This window comes from Styela clava, chromosome 3, assembly GCF_964204865.1.
Source record: "Styela clava chromosome 3, kaStyClav1.hap1.2, whole genome shotgun sequence".
Lineage (NCBI taxonomy): Eukaryota > Metazoa > Chordata > Ascidiacea > Stolidobranchia > Styelidae > Styela > Styela clava.
The window spans coordinates 14,084,748-14,103,628 of record NC_135252.1 but is presented as its reverse complement, the minus strand read 5'-3'; the positions used below and the strand labels follow the sequence as shown (position 1 = coordinate 14,103,628).

General features: G+C 32.6%; 1 protein-coding gene across 1 annotated transcript; it reads right to left on the bottom strand.

Moving 5' to 3' along the window:
- Positions 1–1,330: 1,330 nt before the first annotated feature.
- Positions 1,331–18,597, bottom strand: LOC120342775 (dolichyl-diphosphooligosaccharide--protein glycosyltransferase subunit STT3B-like). Its single transcript, XM_039411748.2, has 18 exons — positions 18,293–18,597; positions 15,646–15,754; positions 14,114–14,312; positions 12,940–13,094; positions 12,163–12,262; positions 11,811–11,909; positions 11,095–11,241; positions 10,478–10,681; positions 9,446–9,573; positions 8,806–8,847; positions 8,154–8,330; positions 6,554–6,672; positions 6,080–6,251; positions 5,792–5,926; positions 5,127–5,263; positions 4,305–4,445; positions 3,377–3,458; positions 1,331–3,196 (listed from the first exon to the last, which is right to left on the bottom strand). The coding sequence occupies exons 1-18, from the start codon at positions 18,457–18,459 to the stop codon at positions 3,077–3,079; spliced, it is 2,433 nt and encodes an 810-aa protein (XP_039267682.2). The 5' UTR covers positions 18,460–18,597; the 3' UTR covers positions 1,331–3,076.
- Between the last annotated feature and the right edge of the window lie 284 nt (positions 18,598–18,881).

The window sequence follows — 18,881 nt, the reverse complement described above, 5'->3', positions numbered from 1 at the left end:
ATATAAGCACTGTGTGCGTCAACAAAGGATTCTAAAACTCCCAGAGAATATGCAGCAACAAGTTTCTCATTGATGCAGACATTCATTAAACATCTAGGACAGTGGTTCCCAAACTTTTTAGAGTTGCGACCCACTATTCATTACCACAGCTTATGGCGACCCATTTAACTTTAATAAATTAATAAAACATTGGAGGAAACAAATTAGCAATGGCTAATCATCGCAACACTACCGTGTTTCCTCGAAAATAAGACCTGGCTTGAAAAAAATACCTAATTCGAATTTTCAAAATGATGTTAATTAAACCCTACCAATAAAATAAATTTAAAATGTGTGGGAGAGGAAAGGTTCAATTACCTGAGGTAATGTGAAGATCACACCACTATTCAAGATTGTGTGATATCACAATTATGATATTTGTCACTTGATTTTTGTATGGGATAAAAACAATGGATCTCGGTTTTCATATAATGTTCATTAGAAAATCTCGTGATTTTCTACAATGTAATTTTATTTTTGATAAAAATAATTCTTTTGATAAAAAAAATTCACATGGCCATTCTTTGTGTAGCAAATTTTGTTCCTCTGAGAAGATCGGAAAAAGGAAACTTTCAGAGATTAGAATTTAATTTTTTTTTTGAAGATTTACGTATTCGAGTCGGCACCGATCCTAATACCCAGTACAGTTAATCAAAGCTTTCCACATCTTTTCACGACCCACTAAGATTCCTTTTGCAACCCACCCGTGGGTCTCGACCCATAGTTTGGGAACCGCTGATCTAGGAGCCAGTCTTCTTTTTCAAAACAAAATTGTTCAAAAAAGATTAGCCATCCCTGTTCCACGCACATGTAGCCTCAAGTGTTGGTAAATAATTTAGTACTATAGGATAGTCCATACCAAAAGATGATGATAAACGGCGAATAACCTCTGTGGTCTGTAATTGGCATCACCATGGCGAAATAATCTTAATATGCCTTCTGTATACTATTACAGAGAACGACTACCCAACGCAATAGCAAACTCCAGTCAAGTAGCAAGAAATAGGATTTACATATTTATCACGGGAGAGAGGAAACTAATAGGAAAGCTTAATCATCATGACAAACTATAGCCTCTTGTCATAACGATTAGCATGTTGCGCCACACAGCAGAGTCTAGTAGAATTGCAGTGGTTAAAGTGCGGTACTCTTCCCTGGTTCCATTAACAGGGCTCTCAAGACGACAGTTTTCACATATTTCTGTATCTCGACTCAAACAAGGCCCAACAAATCATAATTAAAGACGCATAGGCATCATGCTCATCTTATCATGCTCACAACAAAATTTGACTGACATTTATTCAAGAAAATTTATTTCCGCTTTTCCCTATATCAAAATAGCACACCATATTCCGCAAGCGTACAATAGGATCTATAATAATAAGGACAGGCATGTTGCAATTAACAATGAATCTCATAACGAAACCATGAGTAGCCACAGGTTGTTAAATGTGTCACCTAACTTCTTTTAGAAACAACATCATGGTTATGGCCTGAGATAAGAGAGACTGCATTTACATCAACGTGGACGTGACTACACAATTAATTATTTATTTAAAATTAATTTCTTGGTCATATCAATGGCGAAAAATACAATATTTTATGGACTATGAGCCGCATTGTCAAGAAATCGCTTAGACTGGAATTTTATTCATACACGACACACAATTATTTATTTAAAATTAATATCAATGACGAAAAATACAGCATTTGATGGGACCAGGAGGCAGATTGTCAAGAAATCACTCAAGATTGGGTTTTCAATCAATAATCAATTTTTGGGAATAAAAGTTGATTTTAAAGTACGCGTTATGGAACTAAGATATGGTAAATTAACAGACATATATATACCCTAATGAATTCTATTTACCTATGGATTTGAAGAAATTTCAAAATCTAATTAGATATAGGTTACTATTGTCACTAAATTTTAGTCTCATTTTGAAAGAATACCCACTAGGAGACCACAGTGATTTTTGTTTAACAAACAGAGTAAATGCCAAATTGTTCAGTATTTTGAACAGATAAGATAATTTAAATTGAATGCTTGGTTTTGAACTATCATGTTGGAAAATCAAAGTATCTGTAATAATTCTGTGTTTGAATGGGATAAGATAAAAAAAAATAAAGGACGATAATTACTATACGAGCGACTACAACATTCTTAAGCAGCATTCAAAAACGTTTCAAAATATTCTATCAGTCTTTGAAACTATTTGTTTTGTATTTCTTAGAAACCTAGCTGTTTTATCAAAACTTCTTGGTGAAATGGGTAAAAAAAGGCTGGATATATTGCAAAGATGTATATTAAAAAATCAATGTTATCGTGGTTAGGGCTGGTCATTTTAAGCGAATCTGTTCAGACACAAACTTCAAATCGTCACCATTTTGTTTCTTTTTTTGGTGAATGCCTCAATTTTTTTTTTATGTCATTTTTTTAAATTCTGACATCAGACTCTTTTCCTCCAAGTGAGTTATTAATGAAATACGAGTTTGGTGCAGAGTGAATTGTGCGTAGCAATACCCAAGGATCTATTAAAGATTGAACAAATAACGGAAACGGAGTTTATACGTGGGAGGAATAAAAAGATCCAAAATAAGCAGAGAGAGATTTATCAAAAATGAGTTGGGAACCAGTACTTTTCATTTCAAGTCTTTGAAGCCTATACTATTTTAGTAAAGTAAAATATTTTCAAATATGAGGAGAAATCTACAAACCCATTCGAAGATAAAAAAAAAAACTTGGTTCGACAGAATTCCAGATCAGAAAAGTGTTTCCAACTAACTACATTTCTTACATACAGCACCGTTTAAACTTAAAGCAATCCTGAACATCTACAATATTTTTACCCCATATATAATAAAAAAATCACATGACAAATTTACTAAAATTTTGATATAAATCCCTTTGGAGTAAATAGTCAGAAATTGCCTACTCCAAAGTTGTGTCTAAATACGGTTGATTGCACATGTCAGTGAAATCTTTCTTTATCAGCATCAAATATGATTAGCAGCTTTATTTTGGAAGGAATATCATCTAAGATGCTGCTTTATTTTTCTTCGTAGATTTCTTAATCGATTTTGCACGATTCCTCTTTCCTTTGACGATTTTTTTGTTATCCCTAGACTTCATGTAGCCACGTTTCTTAGATTTCGTCTGAAAACAAAAGATCCCTTCTAAATTTTTCATCCAATAATATTAAGCAAGGAAGACAGTGGATGGTTCAAAAGTACAGTCTGCCCGAAAAGCATAAGTATTTTAAAGTAAACTGTTCGTAGACTAGAAGTATTGCTGTTTGAGTCAAATTGTATTCAAAATGAATAAATATTAAAATACCTTCTTTGAAATGTACTTGGCTTTATAATGTTTATGAGTCAGTGGACGAGACATCTTTTCACGATTTGCTGGTTTCTTGACCCTACAAAAACAGACAATGATGTTAATACATTTTTCAACAATCTACCCTTTAAAACGTACATCACTGCATAAACTGACAGTGTCAGCAGGCAATACCACAGAGGCACAAAAGAGCAATTGCTCACATATATACATGCCCAAATTACTAACTGCAGTATCAGTAGCCTATGCAAATCAAGTCTCACTGTAATAGTAACTGACATAGATACTGGTTAAGACTGCAACTGAGCAGTAAGCACTGCCTTTGTCAGAAAGATGTTCTAATTGGTATGACATATTGCCGCATGGTGGAAAAATGTAAAAAGCCACACGACTCAGAAAAAAAATTGAAACAAAATGAAAGTAAAATCTTTTTATCAGCTTCAAATTTAAAAATCTTGGCCCATAGCATCAAGAAAAGCAATTTTCTTCCGACAAAACAAACTGGCAAAATGATACATATTTCCACTTCATGTCAAATAAGAAAATGATGATGAATCAGTTATATCCAACACTCCTCTGGCAATTCTATTACTCCATTTCATTGTCACAAATTCAAAAATATCAACAGAAAAAAATTCTTATTTTAGGTTTCATCTTTATGACACACTTTATGTCTTCACTCTGAATAAGGCTCTATCTAAGCAACCACAGATATGATATTCCGTTTCCCCAATATAACTCGAATATTAATTATAAAACAAACATTCAAATTTAGTTCATGAAGTCTATACTCAAAAACCCAAATATCAAAAAATGGTAAAAATCTTGCAGTCTTTTCTTGTTTGTACATATTCGTTAATCATAAGTAATAAAGATGTTTCACGGAGATTGAGAATACACAAGAACATTTATTTGGAAAAATTACCTATAAATTCTAACAAGCCAATGTTCTGATGTATATGCTTCTTCCAAGTGTTTAAGTTTGATATTCTTGTTTCCAATTTCAACATTCCTTGTTCTATCATATCCTGCGGGATTGCGAAAATCCAGCTGAACATCACCAAACCTAGAAAACGAGAAGATAATTGCTTCATTTATTAATCAAGAAAAACAAAATGTATTTTTGCAATAAGTAAAAATAGGTGTAAAAAATAGCATTTATATTTATATTTTGACTTCAAAATACATTTTTTAAACAAACGGATTGATTAAGTGATTTGACTCGATTCAACTAAGGTGATCCAGCAAAAGTCATGTTACAGTCGGTTCATTTCAACTAAGGAAGAAAATATTACCTTGTATTTAGTGTATTTCAACTAATATTGTTTATTTACTTAGTACTATTTTATTACACATTTATGAACAGATTATAGTCTATTCAAACCTTGCAAACAGGCCCCAGGGTGCGAGTTGCTTACATGTTACCATTAGCTAAAGATTCATTAAGGATTGAACAAATATCGAAATGAAAACAAAGTTCATATACACAGAGAAAGAGAAATAACGAGTTACAAATCGAAAAATGCATCAAAAAAGGTCGCATAATTACTAAGAATAGGACTCAATATGGGTCTGTACTTTTAGTGGCTACAAGTCTCAAAGAGCGGAAGATTTCACTCTACTTGGATTGATATTCCAAATTGTTGGGATCGATTTAAAACCAGTGCAAAACCAATCGAAATAATCAAATTGATATCCTGGTTCCAACATGATAAAACTTTCTAATTTAAAAAAAATTCCACAATACCTGTAATAACTCATTTTATACATCAGACAATTAAGAAGGGTCTTCGAACCACCTTTATCAACTCGGAATTCACCCTGAGGGGTGAAATAGTTCGACTCTTTGATATCTTTTGGATGTTCACCTTCAGCAATACGAACCTTCAAGGTAAAATTACAATTTATGTAAACATGTTTCTCAACTACAGGTAATGCAATTTAAAACCAACTCATAAATTCGTAAATTTTGGAGCATGGTCTAGCGGTTATTAAAGCATTATATGAACAATAATGGCATCGCAGATTGAATTTTAGTGTTCAAATCCCATGCCCACCACCTCACTCAGGGTGTAATAAATATGGTGGGCAATAACGTATAATGTCGTGTAAAAAATGAATAAACTTCATTTCAGAAATATCTTCCTATGTTGTTAAAACGAATTTTGGTGCTCCAGAAGTGTGTGTACCAATATGGAGGTAACTAATTTTGTTCGCCTACTTTACATCAAGTTGTGTAAAGGGACTGAAACCTATAGACAGGGAGTATATTCACCTTAACACAGACAGTCCCGAACTCGTAATAGAACTAAAATAAGGAAAATCGGAATAAAATTATGACCTAACCCTGGTACACACTACAGGAGAACCAGAATTTTTATTCAAATAATTTGGTTTGCAGGTAGAACTCACCATCCATAAGAACTTATTGATATCATCGCCAGAATATCCAATAACTCCACCAAAAATAACAAGAACATAATCGACATCCAACGCTCTCATAATTTCTATAGCTTTGTCTTCTGTTGACGACATAGCCTTGCCAACCTGAAAATTTTGACAACACACTTGAAATATGTACAAATTTGAGCATATTGTGCTACCATTTGATAGCATGTTTGATTTTAAGGATAGCTACACAAAAAGTGTATTGCCATTCAATTGCAATGTTCACATAAAGACTTTTACACTAATCCATACCAATGCTATGTGACTGTTGTTCCAAGTATTGTTATCTACAAGAGTTGTTCTATTCGCCATTCCTGCAATCTGGTATCCATAATCCCACCATGACATAACTCTAGCCTTTTCATGTGTATTTTGACGCAGCCAATAATAAGCTTCACGAAAATCATCCAAAATGTTTCTCGACCTATGAAAAAAGATCATAAATAAGTTTTATCCCGAATTTTACTATAATCCAGACCGGAACAGGTAGCAAATTTTGCACACAAAACAACGCAATTACAAGAAAAGGATCTCGAATTGTAAAAACAACAATTTTTAGAATGGTTGTACTTCTTTTCACAATTCTAGACTTTATTACATAATATAGTCAAAAAGTCCTGAAAAATAAAAAAAAATTCATAATCAGTGTCAAATCAGATTATATATATTTGAAAACAATGAAATAAAAAAGCTTAGGAAGCATACTTTAATGCCAAATAAACTCACCCATCATTATTATAGGAAGCCAACACAACACTGGGTGATGAATAAGCATTTCCCGTAACCCATGTACAATGAACAACAAACATCATGAGCATCATTAACATCAGCATGATCACAAACATCTGAATGGGAAGCATGAAAAAATGTCAATTCTCTTTTCTGCATTTCTTTTCTTATTGATATGGGATAGAATAGGATTTTTATATTTCTCCTGGGGAAAAACAAAGGCCATAAGATGGCTTTATCCTATGGCAAACCAAGTCCTCTTGTCTGGTTACCAGTACATGTTGCGTATAGGAATATTTACCAGTTATTTTTCTCATATGTGAGTAACTTTATTGTGGAGGAAGACGTAACGCCACTTATTCAAACCTGCAAACCGACGAAGGGTGATCAATATTCCAATTTCACAAAAGCAATACACATCTTACAACATACTTGTTCAATAATGAAATTAACTCCTAATTCATAAATACAACTTGAGTAACCACATTCGAATTTAAATGAGGATAAAAAGATTTTATGAAGGGATAAGTAGTTTGGCTCCCAATTGAGAATATCTAAACAATCTAACTAGACTGAAAAGTCAACAAGAGTATTACAGACAGCTCATGGGGAAATCTTTACACTAACTAGAATTAAATGAGGGCAAGAGAATTACAACATGAAATCTGATACCAACCATAGACAACAGACTTAAGTGAAGCTACTTATGATAGTAAAATCCAATATACTTAAAAACTCCTGAGGCGATAGACTATTAGGTAATTTCTTAAACTTCAGTATCACAGACGCTTCAATATTTAAGCAAAGTACAGTAACTAGAGCCATATTTTTTTCTCAATTTCATATTATGTTATACAGATACTTAACAGTTTAAATAGAACATTTATTTCTCTGATATCATATTTATGAGGTATAAGTTAGTACTAAAAACTGTATATAATATTTACACCAAGAACATCCTGAAAAGAATGAAGATTAAATGTAAATCGACATTTGAGATATGAATTTTCCTAGTTGGCAGCTTAATAGGACTGATGTTTACAAGACCCTTGACCCTAGAAATAATTTTGCAGAATTTTTGTCCCTCATTTTGAGAGAGTTTTCGAGGGTTGGCATTCACAAACTGGTTGACCTGTTCAAAACCATCAATTTTATAAAAATATTCAACCACATGCCGCTTACTGGTACTGCTAGCTACTTTCATCCTAGCCTAATGCAGCATTTCCAGGGGTATTATTTGAACTTTGCGAGTTGCGACAAAACTAAAGCTTCTCGGAAGGCATAAGAACAATTACGGTAGATTATTTGGTTTACAACTAATTTTGGAAACACAACTGAAAACTGACAAATAACAAAACTATGAAAACGACGTATTGTTTGATATATGTCTGAGTGAAAAAATTGTCTGGGCAGCTGAACAAATTGCAATTGATATGTCAATGTGAACTTATGGCTGATTAGTAATTGCTATGGAAATAACAAAGAAATCCATCTTTGAGGGAAACCTCCTTTACTGTTTGTTACCAAACTTGCCAGTCAATCATAGTAAAATGAATGTTACTTGTGTATATTTATCCTTTCACATTTTATTACTAACCTTCAAATTTGAGCCCAATGTATTGTCTTCATCTTTCTTTGACTTGGATGAAGAAGTTCCAGTAGTTCCTGCAGAAGTTGAAGATTTTTTCTTAGGTTTTCCTGCTTTATCATACAATTTCCCTTCCTGAGTTTCCTCATCAATTTCACCATCACCCGCTTCTTTACCATTCGAAATCTTGTGATAAAAATAACAGTCAACTGCAAATTATTTTAATAAATAATAGGCCTACTTGATCTTTAAAGATTTCTCATCTGAAATTAATGAATTAATACAACAATCTCAAAACATGTAACATAATTGATTTTCATAACTCAAGTTTAGAATCGGAAATGTATTGAAGATAACAGAATAATGTTACATCTACTTTACAATATTGGTCATGTGTACATATGGATTGTATTGCTACATTCTTGTTGGGAAAAATAGCTCATTCGTGCAACTAATGAAACGATCAATTTCGGATTTTCAGTACTTGAAAAAAAAGAAATTGCAAGAGTGATATTACTATTATTTTTTCTTTCAATCCCAATTCGTATTCATATATAAGGCCAAAGGCATTGCTCACTTGTATCGATAAATGATTGTCATACCACAATCAATAAAATATAAAATTATTTTATAGTGAGATTCAAATTAAAAATGAACTTACAGATCTTCTTTTCTCTGATTTTTCATTAGTCTCGACGTCATCCTAAGATCAAAACAATAAATTTGTACAAATACTTATTATCATAATGCATGCAATCAAAAAAAAATGAAAAATTATTAAAATGCAAATTTTGTGTTTTGTTGAAAACAATTATGAATATTACAATATTTATATTGAAAGGTATTTTTAAATTGACCTAAAATTACACTAACAATAGTGCATGATACAGCGTATGCATGTCAAATTTGGCACATCATAAGTTCGAACACGCATCACTTCACCTCCTTTGAAGCCTAATATTTCCATTACGTTCATCAAAAGCGTCCACAAAGCAGTAGTTTTACAGGACATTTTATTGTTTTAGTCAATAGTTATTTGTTGAAAAAGGTGTGTTTATTGAAGTCTGTTGTAATGTATCTTACCGAAGTTTGTTTACAATCTCAATTCCCAACAAATTATTCAACTGTGTTGCAGCACGCGACAAGAATATTTTAAAAACTTTGTCATGTACCAGCATTTGAGTTGTGCACCCCGGATTTAATACACTATTAATTCGAATCATTACTCCATATCCTGATTTTCAAAGTGTTTAAAATAACCTTGAAAATGTACCTAAGATCTACCAAAAATAAATACCTACTTTCAAAAATATTGAGAATGTATTGGAAAATGCAACACCCGCCAACATACAAACACATGGAGTTAACGTCAGCATAAGTCGAACCATCACACCAGCAAAATAGGCCGCAAAAATGGCGTAGAGTATAACTGCGAAAAAGAAAAAAACATTGTATGATTATTCTGAAGCAGACCTAACAGGTGCTGCTGCTGAGCTGAGTTAAATATTTGGTTGTAGACCGTGCATACATTAAAAAGCAGAGCTAAGTTGGATATTTATTAAAATAGTTCAAACACTGGTGTATAAAAATGAATATTGTAATAATGTAAATAAATTCAAAATAAAACAGATAATCATAAAGTAAAGAGGTGGATGGAAATTGATGACTGTGAAGTGTAATAATGGATCATGTCAAAACATGCCTTCATTTGGCTGAAGATTGATTCAATTCATGATGGGTAAAAATGTCTGCTTCTCAGAAGTATTAATATTTGATTTAATTGAATTTATGAAAATAAAAATTACTTGAAATAAAAAAAAAATTCCGGGCAGCCAATTTCTATAGCAAAGCTTCTGATTTGAAATTACTTGAATACCTGAACCAATAGATTGATTGAACCAATATGATAATATCTAAGCACAGCACAAAGGCTACATCATAGATGGGAATGTCTTATCTGCTTGAGCATCTACTTCATTGTGTATTTCCCAAATGATTTGCAAATAAACCACAGTTTATTACATTACTAATGTGCGTTGATATACCGTATTTAACAAATAAAAAAAAATTGCCCTAAATAAGCTACATGAACTAAATTTAAAGACAGATAGTTTGGAACTGAACATTTATATATAGTCACATTTTTTAAACATGCATTAGTTAAGCCAAAAATAGCAAAATAACTGTTTTTTCTTGTAATTACACTAGTTCAAAACTTTATAGAAAAGTAGCAGTAGAACGGTTTTCTACTCAAATATCAGAAACGAAGATAAATTGCATGACCAATCGAGTTGGTGCCGTTTGATAAAAAAAAATGTAAAAAGTGCACTCACTGAAAACTCGTTCATCATTGATTTTCTTGATGCAAAACCACAATCCAGCAGGGAAAGCACAGACGAGAATGTGTAAATCAAAGAAAAACGACGACCAAGTTGTAGGTTGATGTTCAGACACTGATGCGATAATTGGAATGTGTATTTTAGCGTAACCTGTGTCCCATAATGAATAGAATCTACCGCTCCACGGCGCAATGATACCTGTAATATAGACAAGAGAATAATGCTTAAATATATGGAAATGAAGGCAAAACGAAGTCGCATCAAATCATAGTATCAGTGGTATGACGGATGAGGAGATCGCTGAAAATCAGTCCTGAAACTATAGCATTTTTTAATTTTTGATGATGTCATCAGTCATCATACACGAAAACGAATTCCATGGAGACAACAGAAATTTTTGAAATAAGTAAAAGCAAAAGCCTTCTGACTGACTGAATGGAAAACGCTGAAATGAATATTATTTTTTTCAATATATTGAACAAAAGCAAGTCATGATTGTTTTATGCCATCGATGAAATCACCGTTTACTCCATTCAATTTCATCAGCTAATGATAGAAATGCACAATGACATTGATGATCCACTAAACACTATGTACCGGTAATATCTAACCTGCGTATGTCAGAACGACTACTGTTAAAAACACCACTCCAGCCGATGCCGTCACAGCAAAGAAAAATAATGAACGAAATTGTTGTTTTGTCATTTTCGAACGAATGTAGTCGAGGAAACAATAAGCTTGCAACAAGACAAATACACCTAAATAAACAGAGTTACAATTTTTATTTTCGAAATCAAAGCTACTCAACACTAAGCATCGATATTTTGTGAGTCCTTTGTAAAAACGGAAATGTAGATAGCAATTAGGAAGCACTACAACTCTTCCTGCAGCATTTTAAAATGTCATTGATTTTAATTGGTTACAAAGGTATGAAATATTAATGCATGTTCCCCCCATAAGAAAAGCTTTAGATTTGATAACATTTCGAACAAATCAAAAAATAGAAAATATCTTACAAACACTGGCATCTTAGTACACACAATCATCAATCCAAAATACTGTGTTCAAAATCATAACAATTTTAAACTCTTCAAGTAAGTAGCGTACATTTAGCTATAGTAAATCAGATCTTTCGAACAGCAAACATAACTTAGTATACTTTGATACTGCTAAATTGACTTTAAATGGTAATAATGATTATTGAAATTACGTTAGTAAGTTATCATTATGAATCCATTTGCATTTTAAAGCTTTACTACAAAATTTCAGCTCATAGTAAAATAACTTGGAAAACTTACATGGAAAATAACTTGGAAAATGTACAAACCTGCAGATGCCATGTGTTCACTGGTACGAATTGGTTGAAAACCAACGAATGGAACTTGCATAGACAGCAGTAGACCAAGAATAAAAAATGTTGTGTAAGCTGAAACAGTGTATAAAATATCAGATTGGAATAAAAGAAAATATAAGTCGCAGATAATGTCGCATTTAATGTCAAGTTCTAAATGCCGGGAGATAAGTGGTGGCATAATCTAAATTGAGTTTATTCAAACCGGGGATTGGATCACTCAATGGGGGTTGGGATAAAATCGTTGGGCAAATATGACATCAATATTTTATGAACTGCAACTTGTACATGCGTTTTTACAACTATCAAAACGAAACAAAGAACATACCGACATAAATTCTTGTTGAAAACCTTTGCATAAGTAGAAGCACGAATACGTGAAGTGGAATTAAATTGATGATGAAAACATATCCTCCCCATGCCGATACCTGGAAACAAACCAATACTTAGGTTCTTCACGTGTTTACATTTTCCACTTAATAAGGCATAAACAACTAGTCATTCACAGACAGAAAACTACCATTTTATAAGAAAAAAAGTCCCTCAATACATTTGAAAAACTGAGATTAAAATATAGAAAAAATCAACCATCAAACAGTAAATTCAATCTTATTATTAACATTAAACTAATTGATACAACAGCATCAAATTACAAATAATCATAAGCAAACTACCCAGAACAATTTATATCAATGGCATGCCAACATGCCAATTTTTTCCCTTGGCATTAAAATAATGTTCACTCTTCCCAAAAACAACACCTAAAAAATGAATTTTTGGGTTTCTGAATCAATACTATTAGCAAACAGTCAGATATCTGAATAAGATCGCAGCAAACATACATGAAACAGTGTATAAGATTCATGTTAAGTTTGGTCTAAATATGAAAACTTCAAAAGGTACACCAGTAACACTGTAATCAAAGTGGCTTAATCTGACAAATTTACACAGATTAGCCAAAAATTCTAAGTCCTATTAAAACATCCCACCCACATCCTCTAACTATCTAATTGGTGCCAATGATAGTTTTGTCAGTGATTTACACAGCTTCAATACCATAAACCTACTAATTCAATATAGTGCTGAAAGAAATTGGAAGTCTTACCATATAAAAGTATGACAGGGCGGCAAACACTGACCAAAGAACCGATCCCGTTTTGACAGATTTAATCCAGAGGAAATAAGTAAACTGCAATGCAAAGATTGCAATTCCTTCATTATCATAACTTCCTGCAACTGATCTTGAAATATACCCAGGAACTGTGTAATTAAAATATTATAGCATTGAAAAAAGCCATAAAAATTACTCAAGTCTCATCAAAATAAATGTGTCAAAAAAGGGCTGACAATGGCATACAGCAGTACATTAGAATTTTTATCTCTAATATGAATGGTTTAATACAGCGGCTCCCAACCCGGGAGGTCACAATGCTACACACAAAAATGGTTTTACTTTTTACTTTACAAGAAAACTCCCTGTTCTTCCTAGTGTTATCGCAAAATAAGGTTATTCCACATGATGTTTTCCATTTGTTGAGCATGAATTGTTTGAACATAATGGGATTTGGAATCTACCAATCCAAATGACACTGAGTATGAATACAACTGGAATGATAAACAATGGGGCCACGAGTGCTAAAAGCCTCCAAGTTGGGAACCACTAGAAATATTCCATTTTCATAACTTTCTATCATATAAACAAGAGGATGAAACACACTTAACAACTAGCCTACTCAATAGCAAATGATCTCAGAATTTTTTGGTTTTTTATTTTTTCAAGTGATTAATTGCTGCATGCATACTAATACAATTTCTTTTTGTAACAATGCATTCAAGACAGTCCTAACTGATAGATTTTACTTTTATCCCCAAATAAAGATTATTAAGCTTTACTAAGAAAGAGTGATGAAATATTGGATAAAATAAATGAAATGAAACAAGCAATGCATTACCTTTTGAATACTATACTAGGTCAATAAAGACAGGGTCATGAAATTTGGACAAAGATATATTGTTGTTCAATATGTAAATGAATTATAACTTAATTATTTACAAAATGAAGTATTTCAAAAAGTTTTATTTGAATACAATCATTTTCTTGCTAAATAGCTAACACCTCGAATAAGCAGACCCCAGAAAATCAGGCCAAAAAATTAATCCAAAAAATTAGCTTATTACTCAGAAAATACAGAATAGGTAGAAATAATGTCCCATATAATAGAACAATCATAGATTGTTAATAACATATGAAATGTACATCATGATAGTACAATCCATACCTATCGCTATAAAGCATGCTGCAAACAGTCCGGCCCCAGCACTCCATAACTCCTTTGTTAGAAGAAATGTTGAAATAGCTGTCAAACCACTGAACAAGGGAGCAAGAAATACACAAACATCCCTAATATGAACAGTGAGGTGAAGTGCGTTTAAAATCCAATGGATTCCGCCTGCTGTAATCATGAGACCAGGATAAACCTAGAACCAAGAACAAAATATTAAAGTACCCGACTAATATGGGGAATGGAAATTTCCGTAAAAAAAAAATTGAAATGAATTTTGTTCAAACTAGTTCAAAATTTAGAGTGCGCAGATTTTCAGAGTTCAATCTTGAATTATGTGATTTATTAACATATTTTGGGTTATTTGTTAAATATAGATCATTGCTCATCGTTACAATATATTTTCAGATATGGAAATATATTCAGGTAACTTGATCTGCCAAGCAGATTAAATCATGAAATCAGGAGATTTCAATGAAATTTCCACACAGAATAAGCTTACGGCCATTACCTATAAACCAAATTTATGAGGTTAATATCTGTATTTTTACTGCATGAAAAATACCTAATACAGATGGCAACTGAAACATGAACAGTTCGTTATCATCATATTATAGCTGGTTGATTTTTACATTTAATATTCCACCATAAAGACAGGAAGGATGTAAGAGTATAATGTGCAATTTTGTGCAGCATAAATACAACTGGCTTCTTCCGCGTAGTGATTGTTAACATTAGGGTATTCAATAATATAGTATGAAGCCTGACAATTTTGTGAGCCCACACGTTTTTTTTTAAATATTCTAGTCTCGTAAATGTAATAGATAGAGTTGGCCAAAAAAAAATAGTTCAAACAAATCCGATTAAAATCGAATTAGGAATATATATATCAGTAATAAGAATGATTACTTGTGTAGTGAGAAAAATCTATATCAAGACATATCTGCATTCCCTAATCAAACTGGCAGATCATTAAAAATGTTTTTTCAAATTTCTAAGGCCTAACTTCAGGAAAGAATTAATGATTTATTAATGGATAAAGATAGTTTTACAATATCACATTGATAAGTATACAACAATAACATATAAACAATGTTCCATTTTATACAAAAAATAATCACTCAATAATTCATTGCGTCTCATTCTAAAAACAGACAGCTGGGGACTAGATTGATGTTTCAATGTTTAAACAGTTTTGTAAATAAAATTCCTTGCCTTTTCTATTCAATTGTTGAATCAAATGATTAGAAAATGCTTTCTGTAAAATTTTACAAATTGATTTTGTTTGTCAAAATTTTTTATTAATGGAATATAATTCAATTTTCTCATATCTCAAAATCATCTCTTTACAGTAGCTTTATACTGAAAAGTAGCAAAAGGTAAGACAAATATTCAAATTAACTCAATTTTGAAAAAAGGATTGAGGTTCTTTGTAAGAAATTGCAGTATAAATAAAATCCACAAAATATGAAAATGTCCAATTAAATGACTTGTAACCAAATATTATCAAAGAGGGTGAAAAGACTCACCGTTCCACCAACAATTCTTCCAAGTGGATACCATGCACTTTCATCAAACCAGTTCAGAAAATCATAAAAACCATTTTCACTCAGATGATGTGTGGCTCTGTAGTTAAACCTGTTGAATTTTGAGGTAGCATGATAATAATATTAATCTTCAATAAATAGGCCTATTAATACGATGCTGAAAAAAAGTCGATGGAACATCACGGCTCTCGTTAACCAGTACACGTCGGATATGGAAATAGCTAACCAGTTTCAGATGCACAGACTTCATTTAAAAAGATTCATATTCCAGGATTCAATATTTCAATTTCAAATGTTTTTCAGTATATTCATTTCAATGCAGAGAGGCTGATTTTGACTATCGATGCATTTTAATTATAGATTTTGATTAATCCAATTATAAATTTCAAATAAATATGTTTTGATAAGAAAAGACTGTTCATGGTGACAGAATCCTAATTTCATCTTGAAATTTGGCACAAGTATAATTTATATCGAATACAGAAAATAATCCGTATATTTTTAATAAAATTGAAAGATACATACAATCCAGTACGGCACACTATCCCGAATCCGGATTTGCGTCTACATTCCGGAAGAGCCAAAATATGAATAGGCGTCTGTGAAACGGGGGGCGTCGAGTCGTCTGCGAGCTCGATGCGTGAGAACGTCAGATGTCTGGATATGACGTCAAAGAAAGTCACGCACAGATCGGCAGTTCGGCACGGCTCTCGAATTTTGCTAATTTGATTTTCGTTTTTTACCGATGTATACTGACCTATATGGTTAGATATACGATGTATTTCTGAATCATTATATTCAGTCTACTGTTGGTAGTGCCTAATTAAAATAATTTCGCGTAAATGCAATTGTCTGTGAATAAAATAATTACTTTTAAATAATATCAAGAGATTACAAAATTATGCGTTTCGATTAATACGTCTACGAGTCCAACTAATTTTATTATAAGTGTTTGTGACTACATGACATCGTTTGAATTGTCGTATAACGAAGTCAAAACGATGCACGATATCGAAGTTTTTTTTTTCAATAGTTAAATTAATATCGATAGTGAAACTTTGTATGCCCGTTAATACCTGTAATTACAACAATTTAACATAGCATCTTCGGTTATTTAGAACTGAAACTTCCAGAAATGTAAAATAAAAGCCTCGATGATTAATTGGATTAAACTATTTTGCCAATTTGATTCTTGTTTTTCACAGACTACGCAAGTTGATCATTTGCGGCATACGAATGCATCAATGCGGCATTATATTAATTTGATTCTTGTTTTTCACCTATCTATTCTTGCATAAATCACGCAAATTAACATTTGCGGTATATGATTGCCTCGACGTGGCATTGAATTAAAATATTCTCGTATTCCGTATACTTCGAAGTTAAACATTCGCGACATATGAATGTATCGATGCCGCATTATATTAGTTTGAATCTTGTTTTTCATCGATCTATACTAGTATAAATTACGCAAATTGAACATTTGCGGCATATGAATACATCGATGCGGCATGTGTTACATTATTTTGCTAATTTGATTCTTGTTTCTTGCCGATCTATTATTGTGTAAATTACGCAAGTTGATCATTTGCGGCATATGAATTAAATTATTTTCGTATAGATTAACATTTGTGGCATATGAATGCCTCGATGTGGCATTGAATTAAATTATTCTCGTATACCGTAACTTTCGGAAGTTAAACATTTGCGGCATATGAATGTATCGATGGGACATTATATTATTTTGAATCTTGTTTTTTACCGATCTATACTAGTATAAATTATGCAAACTGAACATTTGCGGCATATGAATACATCGATGTGGCATTAAATTAAGTTATTTTGCTAATTTGATTCTCGTTTTTCGCCGATCTATTCTTGTATAAATTACGCAAGTTGCACATTTTGCGGCATATGAATGTCTCGTTGCGGCATTAGATTAAATTATTGCTTTATGAACTTATTCATCTAATGCTATATCGAGGCATTAATTTTACTGTTTATCGATTGTGTGTTATCAAAATGTAATTTTTATTATCTCTGATCCATTTATTATCGTTAACACGCCATCCTATCTACATTGAAAATGAGAGAAACACGGCACGCCAAGGTTTACGTCGAGGAACGGCCGATGCGTGCCTGCGTGCGTCGATTGAAATTCAGTGACGTCACACGCCGTCAATCGTTTTTTGCTCATTTCTCTCGAACGCACCGGTAAAAATTTTTTTACATCGGTAGATCTGATTATTTTTTCACGAGGAATTCAATGATGATGGTTTTAGATTGCGCTTTTTGTTAGTTTACTGCGCTGCTTCAATTTATCGATATCGGGAGACAAAATCCGCCAGACGTACATCGAAGGAGGGATATTCGATCACCATTAAAATAGGTTTCTCTAAAACGAGAGATTGTCTCTCGATCTGTAAAGTGTGCCATACTGCAATCAGTGAGGTTTTCCAGATTCAGATGGAATGTTTATGGCAAAATCAGTCAGAATATTCTACAATTTTTTTATATTTGATATCAAGGTGTATTTCGACATTTAAAAAAAAATACATAGAAAAAAAACCAACAAAATTATGATGACAAATATGATAAATTTCCAGTAATATTTCTAAACATAACTTACCATGGATCAAATTCATGAATAATGCTTTCAAATCTAATGACAGCAAACAGACGAGAAGCAAATCCAACAAGACAGCAAAGAGCAAGAACAACCACTGTAATTAAAGACGTTATTGCTCCAGGATTTGCAAAGGCAAATGGTTGTTGTTGACTGGATTTGGTTGCCATTCTACTTGATTATTATGCAACTAGATTCCTTTAACTATAACTACTGCGGCTAGACGTTGAAAACGGGACTAGCCCCAAATATTACTCACAATACAACCGTCTAAAACAGGTGCATTGAGAGATAAAAATTTACTATTTGTCTGCAAATCAGATAAATAAAGAATATAAGACTTTAAAAGATATTCTGTGGATTCAGGGATTAGTTTCAGCAATTGTTGTTCTAATCTAGCTAAGTTTCTAGGCATGGTTCGATTTTTTCAAACTTGTTTGAGCCCCCCTCAGAGAGTGGAAGTGGTGACTCCTCTACGGCCCATGGGCCGGAGCCACGGCCCATCAAATTGGGCCACGGCCCATCAGTCTATGGGCCGCGGCCCATCAAGTTTTCTAAAGGGACTATTCACTTGGCTAACACAGACAGTGAC

Coding starts and splice junctions, on each gene's coding strand:
- LOC120342775 (XM_039411748.2), bottom strand. CDS start 18,459: ATGGCAACCAAATCCAGTCAACAACAACCATTTGCCTTTGCAAATCCT. Junction 13,095..14,113: donor AGCATGCTTTATAGCGATAG/GTATGGATTGTA, acceptor TTAATTACACAG/TTCCTGGGTATATTTCAAGA. Junction 8,848..9,445: donor CATTCTCAATATTTTTGAAA/GTAGGTATTTAT, acceptor TTTTGATCTTAG/GATGACGTCGAGACTAATGA.